The sequence below is a fragment of the Alosa sapidissima genome, chromosome 10 (assembly GCF_018492685.1).
Source record: "Alosa sapidissima isolate fAloSap1 chromosome 10, fAloSap1.pri, whole genome shotgun sequence".
Taxonomy (NCBI): domain Eukaryota; kingdom Metazoa; phylum Chordata; class Actinopteri; order Clupeiformes; family Clupeidae; genus Alosa; species Alosa sapidissima.
In genome coordinates, this window is record NC_055966.1 from 22,062,666 (window position 1) to 22,082,741 (window position 20,076).

Genomic DNA, 20,076 nt, shown 5'->3' on the forward strand with positions numbered 1-20,076 from the left:
CCCTCTGTTCCACAGCGGCAGCCATGTTGTCACCCGGGTCACTTCCTTCCCTCAGATAAGGACTGAGAGGAGAGGAGAGGAGAGGACAAGAGAAGAGAAGAGAAGAGAAGAGAGGAGAGGAGAGGACAAGAGAGGAAACAAGAGGAAATGAAAGGAGAGGACAAGAGAGGAGAGGAGACAAAAGGAAAGGAGGGGACAACAGAGGAGAGGAGAGACCATGAAATCTGTAGTAGAGAATAGACAACGTCGGACTTGAAAAAAAATGCTTTTCTCGCATTTGATTGTAATGAATTATGAATTTGGTTTTGGTTAAAATGCCTTTAGTTGTCAAAAATCAACCCCTTGATGTTTAACTTCTCCTGGGGTTTCCTTGAACTTCAAAACACCGTCATTGGCATTCATTACACACGGCGTGTTGTGTCTGTTTTCATGTTTATTTCGTTCGAATCTTGCATTTTGGCATCTCCGCACCAGCATGAGGCTCTAGAGTAGAGCAATGTGCTTGAGCTCAGCACTGTGCAAGGGCTCCGCTTGCCAAGCCATGATGGAGTCTCTGGCTTCGCACCACTAAGAGCTGCTTCACATTCATGTGTTTACACGCTGGCTGGGAGTGTGTGAGCACACTACAAAACATAAAAAAGCAACTCTTTCCATCTCTCTGACTCTCTCCGCATTTGCTGTACCAAGCTCTCTTTTTTTCAAATCTCTCTCGTCAGCTGTCCTCTATTCACCTAAGTGGCACAAGCAACAGATCTCTATTTCTCTCTCTCTCTCTCTTTCTCTCTGTCCATTTCTCTCTCTCTCTCTTTCTCTCTGTCCATTTCTCTCTCTCTCTCTTTCTCTCTGTCCATTCCTCTCGCTCCCTCTTTTTCCTCTTCCTCTTATTGCAGGTAAATGGAGTGGGTCAGACAGAGAAAAGGAAGTGAGCAGGGCAATGGATGCCCAGCCTTTCATACAGAGCTTTGTCCCATATGACAGCACTCCTGCGTCTCTGTGTGTGTGTGTGTGTGTGTGTGTGTTGCCATGTTCCCATAGCCACTGTGTGTGCCAAGTAAATGTGTGTGTGTGTGTGTGTGTGTGTGTGTGTGTGTGTGTGTGTGTGTGTGTGTACTTCTCACTCACACTGCCCTCAGACTGTCACAGAGAATGTGAGATATGGCAGCTCCCGGTGAAGCACGAGCGAACAACAGCCACATCCCTCTCAACAGCTATGGCTGTGAAACAATGGCAACTGTAAGCTACACAGGAATAAATCCACTGGCCAACAATAGCTTTTGTTCCTTTCAATTATACAGAGCTGCATTTTCCTCGTCTCTAGAACCTTTTCACATCTCACAAAGTAATTTTAATTCCATTTCTGCCTTTGTTTTGAGTTCTTCATGGTGAATAGCCTCTCTAATTGACATGATTTGAAGGGGTGCTCGTGCTAACCATTTTTAGCAAGATATTTCTGAATGCACACAGCCACACACACTAAATACTCAGGCAGGCTTGGGGGGTTGCTTTCAGTCGAAAGAGAGAACGAGCAGCATGTCATCACCAACTGAATAAGTTTGTCAAAAGAACACTGAGACTATATGGAGATGGGAGAGTAAACAACCAGTGAGATGTCATCACTGCTGCAGAGACAGACGTTTCCTGTTAGGCCTGGACACAGAAATGGGCAACCCAGTCCCGCCCTGCATTGTAACACATGCACCGTCCCACACATACACACACACACACACATTCACACATTAACGCACACACACGCACACACAAACACAAGCGCATGCACACACACACACACACATACAATCACAAACTTGCAAAGCACACTTGCACACATCTTGGACATGACTAATGTCGGAAATGGCTTGCCAGCTGGAATCCAGTAAAGACAGGCTGCCATTGAGAGATTAGGCTCCCGTCTTGTGTCTTCCCAGTGGCATAATTAACTCACCGTCCCGGGTGCTCCTTAGCCGCAGAGAAACCAGCATGGGCATTAACACGCCAACCCGGCTTCTGAGTAAAGTCATAAGCAGTGCCGTGATGCTTACAACTTCATCAAGCAAGCCCGCGCATGAAATAATTACCTTTCATCATCAGCCATGGTGGCATTATTGCGCAGTGGGCATAGAAAGATTTCTCTCTTTGGTACGTAGACTAAACACTAGCACATGGAATGAATGCGCATGCAGGATGGGAGTCTTGTTCAAACTCATGAGTGAATGACTCTCTCGCTCTCTCTCTCTTACACATATGCACACACACACACAGACACACACACACACACTCACTCCCTTACTGTCTGTCCTGATGGTCAAGGTCACTTACCTTGACCATCTGGACGTGGGCTTTGGGCTTCAATAACCTCCACTACCATACACATGCCACCCCCGCTCCCACTCTCACACACACACACACACATTTAACATGCCACGTCTACCACTGACACCTCTCACAGGAGAAGAGAAGAGAAGAGGTCCATCTCAGAGGAGAAGAGATGTGCCAGCCGCAATGCCTTTTAGATGAGGACACACCCTGAGGACACTCCGCCGCTGTCAGTTCCGCTCAACAGGGCAGGAGTCTGCCTAATTACAGACTGTCCAATCAGTTCTGTTTGTCCACTAGGGGTTGCAAGCCCACGTTGGGGAGAGTGTTTCCCGCTAATTATCTCAATTTGAGGTGCTGAGCTGGATGACAGGGCGATAGGGATTCATCCACCGTGCAGCATAGGTGGGGGGAAAGCAAACAGACATTTTGAATTCCTTAAACCTGGACTTGGACTACACCTCTTCTGATCTTTGAAGTATAACTTACCATACATACCAGAGTAAAAGACATTTTATAATACATTATACATTTTCCTCACTGAATGAGCTATGTATGGAATTTAGCTATAGATACTTGACATACAACATACAACACTAACTCAGCTAATCTTGATACCACTATAAAATTCCGCTGAGAGAAAGAGGAAGAGAGTGAGAAGAGAGCATAAGAGATGGAGAGAAAGAGTGAGAGAGTGAGAGAAGAAGGGAGGGAGGGTGCGTCAGAACAATGGTGTCAAAGCCTAGAACACTGGGGGCACTGATCACTCCTGCCTCTCCAACAATATACGCTTTTGAGCGGCCAGGGCGATGTGTTGCCGAGGCGATGTGCTGTCGTCTTACTGGGCCAGTACCAGTGCGTGGTAGCTACGGTAACCGAAACAAGCACGGGGGGCTTTATAAGACTCCTTCAGGAGCACGAGGAGGAAGGAGAGATGGGGCTGGCGGCCGGGTCTGTGTGTGTGTTCAGCAGAGACACAGCCTAGATCGATTTCCATGTCCAGGAAAACAGGAGGCGAATGTTCACAGACCAGCAGCAGTAATTACAATGTGCAGAGTGGGGGATAAGGATGTGTGTATCTATGCACTCAGGATGACTATGGTTCCAGCTCAGTGTCAAACCCTATGGGTAAATGTGATTTCACTGGTGTTTTCTCTCTTACAGACAGACACAAACCCACATGCACACACACTTAACAACAAGTCAAGTAGGAGGGAGGCCGCACCATGCATAAGTTTACTTTTTATTTGCACAGACACGTTTCGGCGCATGCCTTCTTCAGTGTGCAAATGAAACGCCGAAACGTGTCTGTGCAAATAAAAAGTAAACTTCTGCATGGTACGGCCTCCCTCCTACTTGACTTGATCCGACTATTCAGGCCAGCACTCTAAGGGCTTCTACATACTCGACACACCCGACCGGTAGCGCGACAACGTGACGTCAAAATGACGTAGATCTTGCTGGCGCGCCAAGATTTAAGCCAGGTAGCACCATAGACAGTAAAGGATATGGACAGAGTCATCACGTAGACGTCAATCGAGGCGGGTGAAGCAAATTTCAACCGTTTCCTGTTGGTCGACGAGGCTTTCAGCGCAGGCTGAGGGGACGTAAATGTAATGTAGGCACGTAGACTGACTCGTGTAACTCTTGTGATAGCTGCACCGAGAGATTGGGTATGTAGCCACTTATTTCGTTACCACCATGTCTACACTGTTCTAAATGTCCTAGTTGTTCGTAGATAAAGGTGATGTCATACAGTATAAACAGCACTCGCCACATTCATAGCCTAGGCTACTGTCAATCCATCAAAACTTTGCAGAAATGTGCTCCGATGCTTTTGTTCTTATCCAGAGAATGCGATTATTTTGCTCCTGTATGCTCATTGTATTGTATGCTCATTACGTCACTTTAGCATTGATTTCGGAAAAAAGTTTATTACTCAGCCGTTAAGTCAGTTACGAGGTTATGACACCAATTACACAATGTTGTATTACTCCGAAAATAGAAAAAGTTCATATAGAGGCTTAAAACGCTTCAGCTGTAACGTTATTTGATGTCAAAGTGGCGCCAACATTGAATGGGCTTCAATGGGATGGCTAGGTGAACTGGTCTACTATTTAGCCTCAGATCAGCCATAGTGTCTACGCTCTCCGAACGTTCGCCTGCCCCCTTGGGTAGCACGAACAAAGATTGTTAAGGCGGAGCAAGATATTTCATCAGGAGCCACTTCCGGGAACCCGGATCGCACGAGGGGGGGGTCAAAATCCCCCTTTATGCAGAGCAGAGGCAGCGACTGCTCCATTGAAGTCTATGGGCATAGCTCAGAATTTCACCACATATGCTAAGGTCTTGGTTCTATAGAGTTAGGAATGTGAATTTCGGGCACATTTTCATGATCCTCAAACCCTTCTGAACATTTCAGGTACATTTTTAGCATTTTTGAGCAATCCAGTCTGGAGAAAATCAACCTTATATCAGGTGTGCGCCGGTTATTTGTGCCGCTGCTGTTGGCCGGTTGCAACTTACGCTCGTCAATACGTCATCGACACGCCTCTTTATGCAGACAGGATTCGATCCCCATTTCGCGCCCATAGACATGAACTACGACGAAGTATCTTGCTCCGCCTTAACAATCTTTGGCACGAGGTCGCGCACTACTCATTTTTTTTTCTTCAGATGAGCGCAACAAGGCGGAAACAGGAAGATGGACTAGTTCGAGGGCAAGCGAGAGTTGCAGTGTTTTGTAACAGTCGTGAATTTTTAATAGTTTGCTGGATAAGTTAACAAAGATACCAATGAGAGTTGCAACACATGGAATTAACTCATTGAATGCCAAGCTGTTTTTGGGAGCTTTGTCCTAGAGTGCCAGCAATCTAGACCATTGTTGATGATTTTTGTACAGCCACAGCATATTCTGTGTTCTAGCTATGAACACATACAATGGCTCGTTTAAAAGGTGAGACTTTAAGCTCTCGGTGGGTGCAAACCGTCTATTTCTACACGCCTCTGTTCCTGAGAAATCCCAAGCTAAACAGTGGCTAGTTTTCATCAAAACCGCTGTTTTTTTCTAGAAATGGAGATATAACGTCTTTCATGAAATATGAAGTGCTGCCTGTTACTTACTTACTGACCCACGAAAATGGCCTGGTTTTGACCTGACGTGCATGCGTCACTAATTCGACCCAAAGCGGTAACCGAGTTATGATAAAATGTCCAGATAAAATGTCCAGATTGTGCGTTTTCATGAGTTTTCGATCGTGATATATTTCATTTCCAGTAATCAGAGTTCCCAAAATCACATATAAGGTGTGTTAGAGTGTCTAGTTTCGTAATTAAAAAAAAAGCTAAAAACATAATATTACGTTTTTGGCACTCAATGAGTTAAGAGGAAAGAATAGAAACGATTTATTTTCAAACAAAGGATATCTATTAAGGCCTGAACAAAATCTCTTTCCACTTCAGGAAATTACTGCTAGCTAGCTAGCTAGTCAGCTAACTAAACTGTTTAAATTATTAAAATTTCCCTCGGGATAAAGTATCTATCTATCTATCTATCTATCTATCTATCTATCTATCTATCTATCTATATATCTATCTATCTACATCTATCTATCTATCTATCTATCTATCTATCTATCTATCTATCTATCTATCTATCTGTCTATATATCTATCTATCTACATGTATCTGTCTATCTATCTATCTATCTACATGTATCTGTCTATCTATCTATCTATCTATCTATCTATCTATCTATCTATCTATCTATCTATCTATCTATCTACATGTATCTGTCTATATATCTATCTATCTATCTATCTACCTGTGCACACACCTTGGAAACTAGATGATAATGGTAATGGTAGTTGTGATTATCAACCAAAAGTCTGAAGTACCATCACAGAGGCTAGCTACTAGTGTTTCTTACTGCAGCTTGTAACAGTGACACCTCTGTTCAGGAGAATATTGCAACTAGTGTCGCGACCACCACGCGCGAGTATAAATGGTATTCTGTGACGTCACATTGTCGCGCTACTGGTCGGGTGCTTCGAGTATGTGGGACGTTTAACTCTCTTTAGAAAGGTACACATTGACTGAAGCCTGCTCCTATCCTCACTTACACACTACAACAACAACAACAACAACAAATTCTCAACAATTGTCAACACCAGAAATATGTTAAACCCAGGGGTTCACAAGGGAGCAGTTTTAATCTTGACACAATAAAACATTTTTAGATCCCAAACAGTGAATGTTATTCCACCCATCAATCCACTATATTTACAAAGTTTTAAAGGTACCCTCTTTCTGTCAAGAAAGTCAAGATAAACAGTACAAAAAAACAACACACACACACACACACACACACACACACACACACACACACACAAGGCCAAACAGGTACTTCCAACATCTTTACTGTGAAGAAACAAAAACAAGACATGGGGATATTTTCAGACCTGAACCACCTTTGTCCTCACATGCTTTTGAGGTCTAGCTGCAACACTACTTTAGTGAAGGATGACAACAAGGAGCAGATGATATAGACATGCTCTGTGCTACATCCAGCTCATCCAGTGTTTCCCATACATTGACTAATCTGTGGCGGGGCGCCACAAAATAAAAATCGGCCACCACAGATTAATATTCTATGTTTAATTTAATTAAAATTATAAGATCAAATCCTTGCATTGCCATTGAGCTGCGCTTTTTACGCACGCAGCCTTTCCTTGCCCCGCCCCGCTCTCTCTCGTAGCCCGCTGCCCCATCTCTGCATGTGCATTTAACAAAATATTCACAATTGTTGAAGGATTGTTGTTGCCACATAGAAGCATTGCATAGAAGACGTCTGGCTAAATTGCTATTAAATCCGCTTAGCATCGTGACCATGCTGCGCAAATTTGAAGTTGAAGGGCTCATTTTATTGACTCTTAAAACTGAATGTTTGCAAAATCCCAATGTAAATGGAAAAGTGTTTTCCAAAATTCAAAAGTGCTTGTCCCAAGGAGAAGTACAAACCTTTATTTTAACTATGTAGAAAACGTTATGAATTGCATCCACACATCAGCAACCTTTCAATTGTGTTACTGTGTTCTGTGGGAAACACTGTCATAGTAGCCTATTTCAGGAGCAGCCAGGGCATTAACAGTCCATTAGAGCAGCCCCGGCTCCCCTCTCTGTTTTGCCTCTTTAGTCGACATGAAGGTGAGACGAGAAGACGTAATAGGACAGGAAGAAAAGTACCTCAGTGCCCATCTAAACACACCCATATCCCACAGCTGCTTGTGGCAGCCTATTCTGATGGAAGAATCTCACGGAGCCTCATCAAGGAAAAGAGCTAATTACGTCATCATCTCATCACAAGCTTAAAGGTTGTATCAGCGATTTCAGGCCCAAAAAAGGCCCAAACATAAATTTTCACATTCATCTAATCTTTACTAACGATCTGCTAGCTGCCTGCCCATTAAGCAGGCCGTCAAAAAAACATGTCTCTGTAAGTGACGTTACCCCGCAATCGCTGATACAACCTTTAATACATTTGCTGGCTTATCTTGGTGACATTTTAATCATCTTGGTTTCAGCTTTCATCTGTGGAACCTTGGATTATTATTTTGAAATGCTTTGCTAATTTTTATCATTGTCAGTCTGTCTTGTCTGCTGCTCCTGTCGACATATTAATTATTGTTTTGGCATTTCATCATCAGCTCTGCTTTGTCTTATCCTGTCCATAATCCCTTTGAGCTCTTTCTTGCCAACATTAGACTATCGGTAGTTATAGTCAGTAAAATTATTATAATTATGCCTTCAGTCAAACAAATGAATGGGACAGAACATCATCTGGGATCTTCAAGAAGTAAGTTGTCTGTTTGTCTGAGGTAAAAAATAGGTCAAGGTCAAGGATCTTTATTTGCCATTTGTGCACAAACCAACAGTTCAGACACATTGGAACTCTTGTGCGGTGCTCTCATAGTCAATACTATGGGGTAAAAACACTATATTAAAAAGATAAATACAATAATAAATATATAGAAAAAACATTTACACAATAAATACAAGTACTAATTAAGACACATAATCCTGTTTCACAGATGTCACATATTGCACATGTCAGTTTGAGTGAGGTAGTGTGAGTTATTTTAACATGTTCAGTAGTTTTGTTTCGCCATCAGACTGATTGTGGCAGGGAAGAAGCTATTGAAAAAACGTGTTCTGTGGGTGATGATGCTATCCGCTCTGCTGTGTCTCAGATTGTATGTGCAGTGTTTGTGTCTGAACAAAGAGTGAGCTGGGTAGAGTGAGTCTCTGATGATTCTCTCTGCTCTTTTCTGACAGCACTGCACAAACATAGAGTCCATGGACGGAAGTGTTGTCCCAATGATCCTCTCTGCCATCTTTATGACTCTTTGCAGAGCCTTCCTCTCTGCCTGTGTGGTGGTACCATACCAGACAGTGATGCCTGTGGTGAGGATGCTCTCTAACAGTCCTCTGTAGGCCTGGGTGAGGGGGCGGTGGTTCAGACCAGCTTTCCTGAGCAGCCTGATGAAATAGAGCCTTTGCTGGGCTTTTTTTGCTGTGGTGTTATGAGTCCAACTCAGGTCAGATGTAACCTTGATTTCCCCTGGGGATCAATAAAGTATCTATCTATCTATCTATCTATCTATCTATCTATCTATCTATCTATCTACCTGCAGTCCCAGGAATTTGTAGCTGTCTCCACCTCAGTCCCTTTGATGATAAGAGGCTGTAGAGGGGGAGGTTTCTTCCTGAAATCCAGTGCTATTTCTTTGGTCTTGTCAGTGTTTAGGATAAGGTCATTCTCCTCTCCGTAGACCAGGATGTCGTTGACCAACGTCAATAGAGTTTAATGTTGTGAACCTGCTGCACATGCCTATCGGCTAGTTGTTTACTTACCGGTACCTGAATCTATAGCCTTATAGAGACGTTCAGTGGTTTTCTGAACAAGCCTCTCTTTAATGAAAGACTATGATTAAACTCAAAATCAGTCAATCCACCTCTGGGATATCAGTATCAAATGAAAGTGCAGATAATGGGTGGAGTAAAGTAGAGTGTGAGAGAGCGAGGGAAGGGAGAGCAGGGTCGGGGTAGTGCTAGCTTGATTAGCATGCCTTGCGTATAGCTTTCATATGATCCCAAATGTCGCTGTGATTAGGACTTCATACAGACACGGTGTTCAGAGCTTGAGCCTGAGCATTTAGTGCAATCCTCTTCCTCTCTGACACGTAACTGGTTGCTGTAACTAAAGGACAAGGCCCAGATCCAATTATGAGAGGTCTGCTACTGTGAGTCAGCTTTTATTTTTTTCTGAAACCACTCAACAATATTAGTAATGAGCGAAGGAATGGCCAAATGATGTAAAGTGGAAAGAAGATGAACAGATAAAGTGAAATAAATGGACAGAGAAGCACAGTAAAAGAGAGAGAGGGAGAAAGACAGAGAGAAAGAAGAGAGAGAGAGAGAGAGAGAGAGAGAGAGAGGGAGAGCAAGCCCATTCTACTAACGATAATGAGCGAAGATGCCTAACAGAATACCCCACTGTAGAATCATTGCATCCACAACAAAGCACAAACCCATTAGAGAAACCCAGAAGAGGGTCAGGATTCAGACAAAATGAAAAACACATCAACACAGCTCACGCAGAAGGAGCCTTAAATGCGTTATGCAGAAAACAGCAGACTTTGTTCAAAGTACCCTGAGTTTTCTTGAGGGGACTTGGGTGTGCATATTAAGACACATTTTGTTTACTAAAATGGCAAATTTCAAATAAGCTAGAAACTACTGTTTTATCTACACGTCTATAGCCTATAGCATTTGTATTCAAAACCCACTTCCCCATTAGTTGCCGCTTTTTAAATAGCATAGTATTCTAACGGACCCTCCAAACACGTTGGCCCTGAGGGCCTGGTTTGGGTTTGATAACAGGCCATGCTACCTTGACACGTGAGAACAAACCTTGATCTCACCAGCATGCCAAGATGAGAATACCAATATTGTGTCCTTGGCTGCATAACTTCCATGGACTCTCCTTTCTACTGCTGCTCATTATCACAGCCCAAAGATCTAACACCATAGACTGTATATACTGTAAATGCCCAACAAAGTACTCGCTACCCTGTGCACAAACACCTACATCCAACTGTGTAAGTGAAGATACTCTGACCCCAGATGATGCTATGAATGGACAAAAAGCCAAGGACAGCCCAACATGACTCATCCCAGTCAGGTTATAAAACCTGCTTTTTTTGGGGGGGGGGGGGGCAAACACTTTTAGCAGATAAACACATGTGGAACACTCTCTCTCTCTCTCTCTCTGTCTCCCTTTCTCTCTCCTTCCTGCCTCGTTAGATGCCATACGATGGGCCAAATGAGCAGGCAACCACTTCTTCTGACGTCAGAGAGGGGGGGATAAGGGTGGTTGGCACACAGGCTGGAACATTGTGTGGCACTGGGTAGCTGAAAGCGCATCGTGAAGCTAATGACAAAAGAATCTGCTGTGGGCATGTTTGGGGCATTCTATGGGCACACGTTCAGGAGAAAGGGGAGGTCTGTTGACCAAACAACCCAAGAGGAGCTTAAGTTGCTGATGTATCTAGGTCTGCAGAGAAGGGTCTTCCCATAGTTTTGTGCCCTGCATTTCTTAGGGAGGGTAAAGGTAACGTGGTAGGGGCCAATGGAGTCCCTGGAGAGTGTGGAGTTGGCACACGGGTGAAGGCAGCGGGGATAATGGACTCCTAATGGGCTTTTAAGAGGACACTGATCGGAGGGAAGTGTGTTTGCCCAGTGCAGGAGCGGCTCGGCATGGCAAACACGTTGGTCTGGCCCCAGCGACAGGACGGCGGGGGGGCCCTTAACGCTCCAACTGCCAAGGCGAGGCAGAGGCAGAATGGAGCGCTGATGACAACTCAAACATATCAAGTACTAAACACTTCCATACACAAGTGCAGCTACATCATTGTTGGCATGTATGTGTGTGTGTGTGTGTGTGTGTCCACAAGAACACATCTGAATGCTACACAGTCAAGAACAAACTCACACACAAACACACATTTGTAACCAATATGACCACAGACTTATAAAACTCCTACCTATTCCTCTAAGGTAAGGACACAGATGAGTGGTCGATTATTTCCCTCTTCACAACAGTCTCTCTCTCTCTGTCTCTCTCTCTCCCTCTCTCTCTCTGATAACAGAGCTAAAGTGCTAAAGAATCTAAGCGCTGATAACACTATTCCATCAGGTAGTCCATTAACCAAACCAAAGACGTGGGGGCCCAACCGCACAATCCCTGGAACAGACTGTACTCTATTCTGTACTGTAGTGCCCATTACCGGCCACCCAATCTCCATCTAAAGCATTAAAAAATGACCTCTTCCACCCGCTGTCAGTCCAGAGACATTTCTCAAGCCTCAATGACTGAGGCCAATTTAACAGACTGGTGCTCACCCTGGATTCCTCAAATAACCATGATTATACTTCATAGGTCAGCAGGGCTGTATTGCTTTGACAGGGCAAGGGAGCACGGTAGCTAGAGAGTCACTTTAGCATGCAAGGGTTAAAATATGAATGAGGCCAGTCATTGTGCTTCGTCTGACAGTGGCAAGGTCCTCAGTGGCACCTCTTTTGTTTTAACGAGGTGGTCGTCTGTCAGAGACCTGCTGCATGGTTCTCAAAAAGGGTCCATCTCTGCAAGTGATTACTGGTAATTTAGGGCTGATTAGGGCTGATTCAGACTGGCTGCATTGGCGTGAGCGTGTCAGCTGCGTGGCGTGTCCGTTTTTATTTTGGCTCCCATGTTAACAGGTTAAACCTTGCACACTGCCTGCGTGAAACGCACGTCTCAGACGTGGCTTGAGGCGCGGACCGACGCCTATTTTTCATGCGACACACAAGCGTGTTGGAAGCGTTTCCATTCAAATCAGAAAGTGAAGAGATGTTTTAATAGGCAGAGAGGCCGCCGCAATGCAGGTCAGACACGTTTCTGTTGTGCAAAGACATAGAAAACGGCATTCAACTTAATTTGCATTTCGACCATTCAAGAAAGAAAATCCTGACTGGAAATACTGAGCCGAAGGTCTAGCAACAGGCAAAGACCATCTCCAAAAAGCCATATCTACTGACCAGGTAATGTTTCACGATTCTCCCGAGATGTTACCGGGGCACAGCTTGAATAGGCTACCTTTATGGAATAGAAATCCAGCTACTGAAGATGTGAGAACCCAAAGGAGGTCAGACAAACGTGTGAAATCTATATATAAAGTGTACACACAAACAGCCAGTAAGCCACTTACCCAGGGTAAGTCTCAGGGCCAATCAGACTAGTATCTGTGCAGCTAAGCTGAAATGGAATCAGGATTCTTACTGAAATATGTATAAGATTAGATGACAATATACTTTTATGGTACATGAACTTGTTCAAGTTCATAAAAGCAAATATTGGTGGGGACTACAGAAAAGCCTGCAGATTCCATTTATATTAAATTTCTCATGCTTGCAGTGAGCCCACAGAACAATTTAGGCACAGGACGCACAAAAAAAAGGAAATCCTATTGAACACCAGAGTCTGAAACAGAAATGGATAGCCCAAATACATTCTCCATAGTAGGCTTCTTCATGATTGATTTCTAATACCTATTGTTCTTCTGCAGATTGTGAGGCGACAGAATAAAGGACCTCGGCTCTGTACGAAACCCCAGGCAGTGCACAGCGACACCTGTTTACACATTCAGCTCCGCTGCTTGTTCCCAGTGCTCATCAAAGCCTAGTGTTACACACGCTGGGATGTAAATGGCAGGTGTTGGTTACAGGATTATTAGAGATCAATCTGAATGTTCTTGAGCTGGGTGTGGCCACCCAATACATGCTATCCAGGGCATTAGCGGAGCGAGTTACCTGATAGGAGAGCGAGAGCGAAAATTGCTCTGATGAATGCAGAGCAGCTCACTTATCATTAGATGTACACGTGCACACATGCACACTCATGCTCTCTCTCTCTCACACACACACTCTGTGTGTGGGCTCTAATGGCATCGGGATGCAATCTAGATCATCCTGTGATTAATTTTGGTAGTCACCTCTCAATAACAAATGCGGAACAATCACCCTTTAATCAACCCCACCACCTACTCTCTCTCTCTCTCTCTCACCTCCTTTCTCTATCACTCCCCCTCTTTGCTTCCCAACAGGCACAGTCCATCCTGCAAATAGCCATATCCTCTATGTGCCCCGGTGAAAATGGCTTTTCCATTGATTTGGTGTTCATGGCAACCAGGGCGGACCAGGAACAGAGGTAGGAGCAGGGGCTTTCATCTTTGTCAACTCTCTCTCTCTATCTCTTTATCTATCTCTCTCTCTCACTCTTCATTCTGTCCTCATCCTCTTCCTTCTATGATACAGCCATGAGTGTATTTGGAGGAGAGGTATATGGGTCTGTGTGTTGTGCTGACAGCATGCAGCACCTATCAGTACCTTACTGTTCTCACACCTCGAGGGCTGTTGAGAAACATACTTGCGTGTGTGTGTGTGTGTGTGTGTGTGTTTGTGTGTGACTGTGAATGCAAAAGGGCTTATGATACTAGGCTATTAAAAATCTTGGTCTTAAATTTTAACACCCACATCAGATTTTTACCACCTCAGAAACAGTGGTCTTAGGTCAAAAGATGATTTGGAAAAACACATTTAATTATCTCCGGCAGGGTTAATTACGGCAATGGACTTTTCACAGGTCTTCCTAATAAGACTATCAAACAGCTTCAGGCAATACAAAATGCAGAAGCTAGGGTGTTCACGAAAACTGATTGCATTACACCAATACTAAAAGGCCCTGCACTGGCCTCCAGTAAGTCACAGAATTGACTTTAAAGCAGTACTGCTTCTAGATAAATCATTAAATGGAACGGGACCTAATTACCTATCAGACATGCCTCAGCAGCACACACAGAACTCTCAACTCACAGAGGAAATATTTGTTCGCAAAACCTGCAGAATTAAACGGTAAATGATGAAGCAAAAGCTGCTATGCGGTTCAGCTTTGGAACAACTTCCGGATGACATCAAAAATGCACCAAATGTTGCCAGTTCCAAAACTTTACTTATTTACTGTTCTTTGCTTTTGCTTATGAAGTTGCCCTGCTGTTGTACACTGACACACAAACACACACATACAAACACACATATACCACCAACCCCCCTCCATACACAGACACACCTACACAAACACACCCCCACATGAATGCACACACTCTTACACACAAGCAAATAAATGTCTGTGCAACATCATGTAGAGTATCCTGGATCAGTAAAACAATCTCTAAAACCGAAGGGCTGCGTGTGGCTGTGTGTACGGAGACCATTGTTTATCTGCCTTCTGCTCCTGACCTGAACCTTGCAGGTCCCCAGCAGAGTGCAGTCGGCTGTCATCAAGACAACAAGGGTCTCCTTATACGGGGTCATTCAATTTCTAGATTATCAAGAGACCGAGTACAGACCTAATCAGTGCCATCTGATGCAAATGATTTGCTCCATGTTGTTATGGACTGATCATCCCACCCAGAGGCGGCTTTGCCCCTGATAACCTTAAAAACCAGCAGCCCAGCAGTGGGGGAGGCTCTGGATGGAGAATCAGCACTGAACACAGCACACTGCTGAACACAGCACAACGTTTGCTACTTGAGGCAAAAACAGCCTCGGATGCTTCCAACAAAACCTCGTATTTTTTCAGTTGAAATACAGCAGTGAATGGAGTGGAGTAGGTGTACCTTTGCAGTAGTTACAGGCCTGTGGATAAGTGTACGCTGTAATTGATAACCATCCAAGGTGAAGGGGGTGGGGGGGGCAATTCCAGAGCAAATTACACTTTTTTTTGGTAGAGCAAGACAAAGTAAACTAATTGGCGCCAGTTTCCATTCAGACTCGCAGCACGAGGATAACGCTGCGAGAGCGAGCACAGAGTGAGGCAGATTCAGCTGGCTGCACCATCCAATCATCAATCACATAGGGCTGACATGATCCCTGAGGATAACCAGAGCAGGGCTTCATAATGGCATCACATTGATCCCTGAACTGAGTCATTTCTGGGTGATTATGTCCTACAAGCAATACAACTGTTACTTTTTACAACAACAAAAAAAATATCATACCAAAGCATTTGTAATAAAATCCCCTTAAGATGCTTAAAATTTCACACACAAAGAGGTGCTTGCAATAGAGAGAATGTGGTGCACAGTTCCCAGGGGTTCCTGGTAAATATGTGGTTTCCAGTGGAGAGAGCAAACCCCCCTGTTAACCTTCACTGTCATCTTCGGGAGACTTTCTCATCTGTACACTTTTATAGTTTTTATAAGCTTTTACAGCAGGCAATTACAGAGACAGGTGCCTCAGACTCCTTGATCTTGCAAAGGCCTTGATGATTTTCTTTAAAAAAAAAAAAAGAATAAGAATAAAGCTCTTAATTTGCCATGCTTTCAAAGTTAAATGTGTACTCAATGGCTCTTGTGTAAAAGCCTCAATGTGTTTCTCCGTTCTGCAAACACAGCGATTGCTTCATTGAGACGCATTCACAAAAGCCCTTATCTATGTGAGGGAATGATGATGATACATCTCTAACGTCCACTCACAGACCTGCCTTGCGTGTGAACATCATCATCTGCCCGTTAAGAGCTCACAACCCCACCCTAGCCAATGGAGGGTTATCATGTCCTCAATGGACCGTTGCATTATGGATGGCTAAACCTCCAGCTGAGTCCAAGGGGCTGTGGCCAGAGGAGCTGGAGGAGAGGGAAGGAAACTGACCAATGCCCTCCTCTGTTGAGGGGCGATAATGCAGCCTGATGGGCCTGCTGAACCATTCTCTCGTATCTCTTACCCCCTTGTAGATTATGGAAGTAAGTGACAAGCAAGTGCACAATACCTTGGAGACTTTGGCCATTTAAAGAGGTGTTTACGTCTATGTCACCTTTTTTTGTGTATATGGGGTATGTATATATATCCCAGCATGACTATTCATGCCAATCATTAAGGGATGTTGCACAGTTTTTTTAAATATTGGAAAAGCTTGTCTTACCAAAAACCTCATCCTGGGTTTCTGTCTCGGTTGGGTTCATGACTTCTGCTTCTGCTTCTGCTTCTGCTTCTGCTTCTGGTGAGGGAGGCTTGATAGAGAGAGAGAGGAATAAGGCATAAATAACAGGAAGAGGAGGTGCCATGGCAACAGTGAGGACATTTTATTAGCTGGTGCACACTTCTGAATGTGTGGCAGCAGCAATTAGCGGTTTGTTTACTGTGTCACCTGCATTAGCCTTAGAAACCAGGCAAGCAACTACAGCTACTGCAGTAAGACCCCATGGCATACTAAAAGCTTTCATTAATGCCTCACAGATCGTCACTGCTTTTCCCAACCACTTCATGTCTGTCTGTCTACTACAAAAAGTGCATGTGTGTGTGTGTGTGTGTGTGTTTTGTCTGTCCACGCATGTTGATGTTGCACTGGAAACAGGATCAAATCAAAATAATTTAAATAAGGATCACTTGCCAATTTACTAAAAATTAGATGTTCTCAGCAGGAAAGCAAAGACAGCTAGATCTCTAGTGAGGAAATATCAATCATGATAAGAGGGCACGACAATATCTCTTTCTATGAGTAACAATTGGAATATGAGGCCGAAAAGTGAGAGAATAAGAGAGAGAGAGAGAAAAATAGGAGGAGATGGAAAGAAAAAGGAACAAAAAGGAGTCTCCTGATAACCACTGATACTACTTCCTGCTCCTATCCCACTAGCCACGCAATGGAGGGGACACCATCAGCTCACCACAAAAGCCCCTGATTACATGAGTGTGGCAGGCTGGAGCTCCATATTGGAAGAGCTCCCCGGGGGGAGGCTCTTGTGATTTCCATGGGAGGGAGATCTTTGCTTGGGAAAGAAAGCCTTCCATGTCCTGACATTTCAAAGGAAAAAAGTAAGAGGGGAGAAAGGGGGTACAAAAGTAAGGTTTGTCAGCTGTCTTAACGCTAGGCTAGCAGATGTTAACATGGACTCACGCTGTTAATGCCCGTTTGCTTGCTTGCTGAAGAAAACTGGATGTGCAGGCAATCAAGAGAGCATTCAAACCCTCCTGTTGATCTCCATCATCCCAAAGATAATAATCTTTAAAAATCATGAACTGTCAAGTGTGTTCAAAGTTAATTATAACAACTAGAATGGCCCTCACAGAGCATAGACCTCCACAAAGGCCATGTAGCTAAGTCAAACTTGAGATTTCAATGCGTGATTGGCTTTAAATATGTTGGCATAAACAAAAATAACCAGAAGATGTACACCACCTTTAGGCAATCAATTTGCCCTAAAATGCTATACTATTGAATAAATTCATGCGGTGGTAGCGAATTGGGGTGGTGGTAGGGTAGGCTAAGGCGCTGAGCTAGCATGCAGTAGCCTGAAACGTTATTGGTTCAATTCCAGGCTTCCACCATTGTGCCCTTGAGCAAAGCAATTAACCCTGAGTTGCTCTCGGGAGACTGTCCCTTGTAATACAATTGACATACAGTATGTACAACGCTTTGGCTAAAACCGTCTGCTACATGAATAAATGTAAATGAATTCATTAATTCCATGTCATATGAGAAGCAAAAGCAAAACTAGCTAAACAAATCGGTACAGTTGGCCTGCAAGTCGGATCTGCTCCAAAATGTTATGGGGGGTTTGTCCTTGGACCATTCTACACCTTTCCACCAAGTTTCATGGACATCAGGCCTGTAGTTTTCCCACAATCCTGCATACGGACAGGCAGAGGGCAATCCCAGCACACAGAAGCAAGAAGCAGGAAGAGGACCAAAGAAGGACGAGGACGGTTTATAAAAGAAAAGGTAAAAAAGATATACAACAGACAAGAGATGAGCATGTCAGCTTGTTTTGATGTTCCTGCTAATACATTCAGCGCTAAATCGCACTCCCACGCTAACCTCACGTCTTCCTTGGTGCACACCTTTCGAGACACAGCCAATAATTTAGCTGTGCTCTGAACACAAGCTAGGCCTTGTGGCCAAGGCATTCACAGCCATTTAGGAGATGCAAGCAGGGTGTCTGTTCCTCTAGTTGGCTTTATTCCCAGGTCTCTTAAGCAGCCGGGCCCAGCTCCCCGAGGAGAGCGTCTGGAGCCCTGGCCACTTGTTCACAAATCCGCACCGTTCTCATCCCCCTGACACAGCAGGATGCGCTCCAGCCACAAATAAGATTCATTGGCAGGCTGGAGTACAAACAACACAACAAACAAAATGAACAGAAAGAAATAAAAGAAAGAAGTACAAACTGGCACAGGATGATGTCATTTGCACATACTGTAGGTGAAGAGAGGAAGCAAATGAGCTACAGACAGGAAAAGACACACACACACACTTGTTCACACTCATTCAACTGTCCAAAATGTATAATATTTACACAGCTATTGAGAACCTTAATGGAATAACAACAGGCACCACCCTGCATTGAGGATTTCATAAACATATTCCAGCAGTAGCAGCATTAACAGATAAAGCCCGAGCCAAAACGGGTAAAAAAAACAATATGACCATACAAAGTGAATACAAGTTGAGGTGCTTGATACCAATGAATAAAACACCTGTTTGCCGGTCAAGCCTCAAGACATAGTCTCAGGCTCCCTCGTCTGGGGGGGGTTAGTTTTCACTTTTCCAACAACATCTGATAAAGCAAAACACCCCCACAGTCTCAGACAGCTGATTCCAATGGATTTAGCAACAGCAATAAAAAGTCAGAAGAGATGAAATCTCACTTCATTTTTCAGTGAGAGTGAACATAATTACTATGTGCCATACTCAATCAAAACTTAAAGACGACAATTAATGCTGACAGAAAAAAAGTAATTTGGCTGCGGAAATCACCATCATAGATGAATGGATTGTTGTGTTTACAGTTGATGATGAACGCAATAATGAAACTGAACAAAACTTTTTGTAATGAAAATGGCCTGAACTTTAATCACAAGATTAAGTACCTGAAAGGTCCTAATGATTCATTTGTTTGTTTAGTTATTCAAGGTCTTGCATGGCCACACGTTGTGTCAACGGTGAATCTGGCATGTGCTCTAAAATACATGTAACTCAGAGGAGAAATGCCTCAAGACTGTGGTGTTGAGGTTGAACACAATGACATGGCAGGATGACTGGACATCATATTCTGAGTTCAAAATATGTGCAACAGCAACACTCTCTCTCTCCACAAAGGCAAGGGGATGACAAGTATGACTCAGCATCTTTCCTCACGATGGAGCAAATACTCTCTACTTTCATCTCCCTCTCAATCCTTCTTGTCACCCTCCACCCAACCACCTTCTCAACGACTCTTCACCCTTTCCCTTAGTCAGTGAGCTCTTGTTTGTCAATGTCAGAAGACACTGTGCCTCTCTGTCCACCTACGCCGCATCCTCAAAGGACTTGGACCTGGCTCTCCCTCACCTCTGAGCATTTAGAGTCAATCACAGTCTCCTCTCTACTAAGACATGGAGAATACTAGATGCGTTCCATCTCTCTGTGCTGAAGGTGCAATAGCAAGGTTGTGACCTCCAGAATGCTCCCTCTTTCTCTTCTCTCTCTCCATCTCTCTCTCTATCTCTCTCTCTATTATTCTGTCTATCTGCAGGTCCATAATAATATTACTGAGTCAATCCCAAAGGTGCTATAATAAAGTCATAACCTTCCAGAGTGCTGACAGTCACGAAAACAACACATAGGACCTA

General features: G+C 44.0%; 1 protein-coding gene across 1 annotated transcript in view; it reads right to left on the minus strand.

Annotated features, from left to right (window-relative positions):
* The window catches only part of LOC121720481 (myelin basic protein-like), a 41,356-nt gene that overhangs the window by 7,426 nt on the left and 13,854 nt on the right, over window positions 1-20,076 (minus strand). The window contains exon 3 of the mRNA XM_042106577.1: window positions 16,391-16,478. Coding sequence (XP_041962511.1) covers window positions 16,391-16,478 — 88 coding nt within the window. The remainder of the gene's footprint in view (window positions 1-16,390; window positions 16,479-20,076) is intronic.